Here is a 3,423-nt window from a genome sequence, read left to right on the forward strand (position 1 = left end):
TTAATAGCTCTCTTCATTTTGGCAGGGGTTTTCACAGCCTGAGCCTCTTCCACTAAGTATGAGGCCAAGTTTATGGCATCACAGTAAATTCAACACCTAATTTCTATGTGCCTGTTCTATGTAGACATATATTAATTTGAAGAAAGATATATTAATCCTTGCCTTAAGTACAAATATTATCCAGATTATTCCAGATTTAAGCAATGGTCTGGGTGAGGGAAAGGATGCAAAAGCAACAAGAGAGGACATGCTCCTGGCAATTCGTCAGAAACCTCCTAAGATTGTACGACTTTCCCTTCTCAGCTCAATTCAGCACCTTTGGAAATGCCTCCAGGGCTTCTTCGTTAGTGTATGTTTTCTCCGGTGTACACGAAGAGCAATTTTTTGAAGAAGAAAGGTTAAGTAGATGGCATAGTCTTTATAGTGCTAGGACACTCTGGACTGCAGTGGGTTGCATCTTCTTAAAATCGAGTATGTGTTTATGCCTGTGAGTAGGTTGGAGTATTTCAATGGAAAACCCTAGTTGAGTGGAACTCATGGAAAAAACTCCCCTCTGAACAAAATGTGCATGCATATGAAAGTAAGGACTTTAAAAATATTTGGCATTTGTGACTTTCTAATAGCATGTATGATGCAATGCTGAGTAGGGAAAAGTCATTTCCATAGCTCCTATCATCTGGCACTGTTGAGGTAGTCTGAGCTTTTCTTAAGCACTGCTGCCCACATGGTGTGGCTGAAAAACGAACTTCAGTCTCTCAGGCTTTGCACTAACACCTTCTGTAAGCAATAATCCAAAGGATCCTCCCTCACTCCTCCTCTGAAATGGCACTTTTAAGATCCTCCTGTCTTCACAGGTGTGTATGTATACATCACAGGTATTATCTGCATATGTGCAGATTCCTCTGCCAGTGAAAGCAGATCTTCCCCTTATCTCAAGCGTGATTAGTTACTTACACAGGTCCTGCACAAAGAAGTTGAGACTATAATTTTTTTTAGTGATTGCATTCCTCTCTTAATCACTTAAAATAGTACAAAAGAAGCTTAATGACAGACCTTTTAAAATAATTAAGAGTATTTTGGAGTATTACTTAGAGTAAATAAGAGTTTGCAAGCTTCTGTACCTTGTAGCTCATGAGACAGGAGAGGTCTTACCTTGGTTTCTGAGTCTCTGGCTGAAAAGTAGTGCTTCTTATGTAACTGTCTCCTTCAGGCCAGTATCTTAGAGAACGCACCTAGCATTCACTGACTGTGCTGCCTGCTGTACTGACTCTTCCAGTTTGGCACAACCAATTTTTACAAAATAACTTGTTTGGAGGTTTCCACCAGGACTGGTTACCAAAACACCAGGCTGTGCTTGCTAGCTGTTGCAAGGAGGGTGAAGAAGAGGTAGGGCAGTCATTGTGCCCTTCCTTCCCAACAGACAGGAGGGCTGATCGGGTTTGCAGAACATGTACCCCAGCAGAGAGTACAACTTCAGAAAAATAATTTCCTGGGGCTTCTGTTAGAGCAGCAACAGCTATCGCTTACCAAAATACAGAGGTGTGGGCCTTTGATCACCCAAAGTTTTGGCTTTTACAAAGCCTCCAACATTACCCATTTTTTGAGGCTGCTGTTGGCAAAATGCTGCCAAGACACTGAGTCATTGCCTTCACTGTCTGGTACAGTTCAGGTACTTGAATAATTAGTTGAAGTTTTGTAGCAAGAAAGCAGATCACCATGCCAAAGAATGATCACGTTCAGCATTTTATGAACTTATGAATCTTGTAGCTCCTTTGCCCACAGCTTAGAAGGCACCGTGCTGCGGAAAACAGCAATTTAAACACGGTTTTAAAATTCAGAGTCAGTATCTAACTGAGCTTAGGAATGTGAGTTTGGTAGTGGCGTGGATAACACATACATGGAGTTATTTAAATAAATGATGGCAACCGGTATAAAAGAATACAGTTCCATTTTCTGTTCCTGTGACAATTAACCAGTCATTTTCCCTAGTTCCCAATGTGAAAGAAGCAGCTGCATTTGGCCCCCTCCTGGCACAGAGGAAAGTTCCAGTGTCAAGACCAGAGCAAAAAGGTAGATTATTTTTATCCTGCAGTATTTGTTTTCCTGTGTATTTTGTGTTTTCATGACACAACATGAAAAGCCAAGCCAGAAGCAGTTTAAAATCCTTCAACGTAAAACAAAGGCTTGGTGAGCGCATTAGAGACAGTATCTGACCAAACTGTTGTGCCAGTTCCAATGTCAGAAGCTGGTTTTGTGTCCTTTTCAAAACATACTTTAACTGTTTATAAGCCACTTACAGAAACTTCCCACACACTGAAACTTGACTTGCAATTGAATTTCTCGTGATTCTCACCATCATGATAAAATGAAGTAACATCTATTGTCGATAAAATGAAACCGTTAGAAGAGTGTTGTATAGCATGCAACAATATGCCGATGTTCTTCAGCCATATTCTCTTGGTTTTTCTCCTGGACCTCTGTCGGAAGTTAATAGGAGCTTCCACTGAACAAGACTGAATACACATTTATCCTGAATCTTAAATAGCCTGGCTATGCATTTATGATAGTTCCCAACTCCCCAGTAAGTCCTCTGGATATCACATCCTGTTCTTTCTCACATTAAAAAAATTGTTGTAAAATCAGTCAGGGGAGCATGCAAGGTCCAAGACCTGACAATTTATGCACACAACTTCAGCTTTTGCCATGCCTTCAGAAACTGCTTCACACACTTTCAAACAGAAAACTTCACTGCCTGTTGGGATCTATAACAGACTGTAGTGTCGCTCTGGTCAAAGCAGAACATAAAGGCAGATCAAAGGGCACTCTCCCCCTCTCTCCTAGTGGGAAACAGTTTCCCTGTGATGGACAGAATCATGAAGCTGCCTCAAAAGACCTGCTTATAAGACCCAAGGAAAAAAGCAGAATCCAAAAGGGGGGACTGGGAGATTGTATTGAGCTGATGCATTTACAGGGCAGCAGCATCCTCCTGGGGAGTTACCAGCCAAGTGCGCAGGAGCTGAAATACTGGGTTTGGCAGTAGCTGAGATTATTTTTAGGACAAGGTGGGTTTCGCCTCAGAACAATTCACAAATACTTCCAAACCTTAAACAAAACAACATAGATGTTCTGGCTGACTTTAAGGGTAAGATACTGGTGTTTTTCCAATTCAGAAAGCAGCAGTCTCAGAACGAATGGATCTATACAGTAAAGCTCTCTACATGCCTTGTACTGCACCTCTCTGTCTTGCAGTAAAATACATGAAAAGAACAAGAAGGATGCTTCTTTTTGAGGACATTCAGATGGCTGACATTCTTAATCTGATCCGTTCATGCTTGCATTGCACAGTATTTTTATCTTTCTGTATGTAATGCTTTTCATCTGCGCAGTCACGAAGGCTGTGGTATGCTCTGGGTGACACTCTTT

The 3,423-nt window shown here is 41.3% G+C and overlaps 1 protein-coding gene across 1 annotated transcript in view; it reads left to right on the forward strand.

Moving 5' to 3' along the window:
• Nucleotides 1-1,989: 1,989 nt before the first annotated feature.
• The window catches only part of LOC104495968 (epidermal growth factor-like protein 6), a gene marked incomplete at its 5' end in the record, with an annotated part of 5,209 nt that continues 3,775 nt past the window's right edge, over nt 1,990-3,423 (forward strand). The window contains one exon of the mRNA XM_010139021.1: nt 1,990-2,070. Within this exon, the coding sequence (XP_010137323.1) occupies nt 1,990-2,070 (81 nt within the window). The remainder of the gene's footprint in view (nt 2,071-3,423) is intronic.

This window comes from Buceros rhinoceros, unplaced genomic scaffold, assembly GCF_000710305.1.
Source record: "Buceros rhinoceros silvestris isolate BGI_N320 unplaced genomic scaffold, ASM71030v1 scaffold23906, whole genome shotgun sequence".
NCBI lineage: Eukaryota > Metazoa > Chordata > Aves > Bucerotiformes > Bucerotidae > Buceros > Buceros rhinoceros.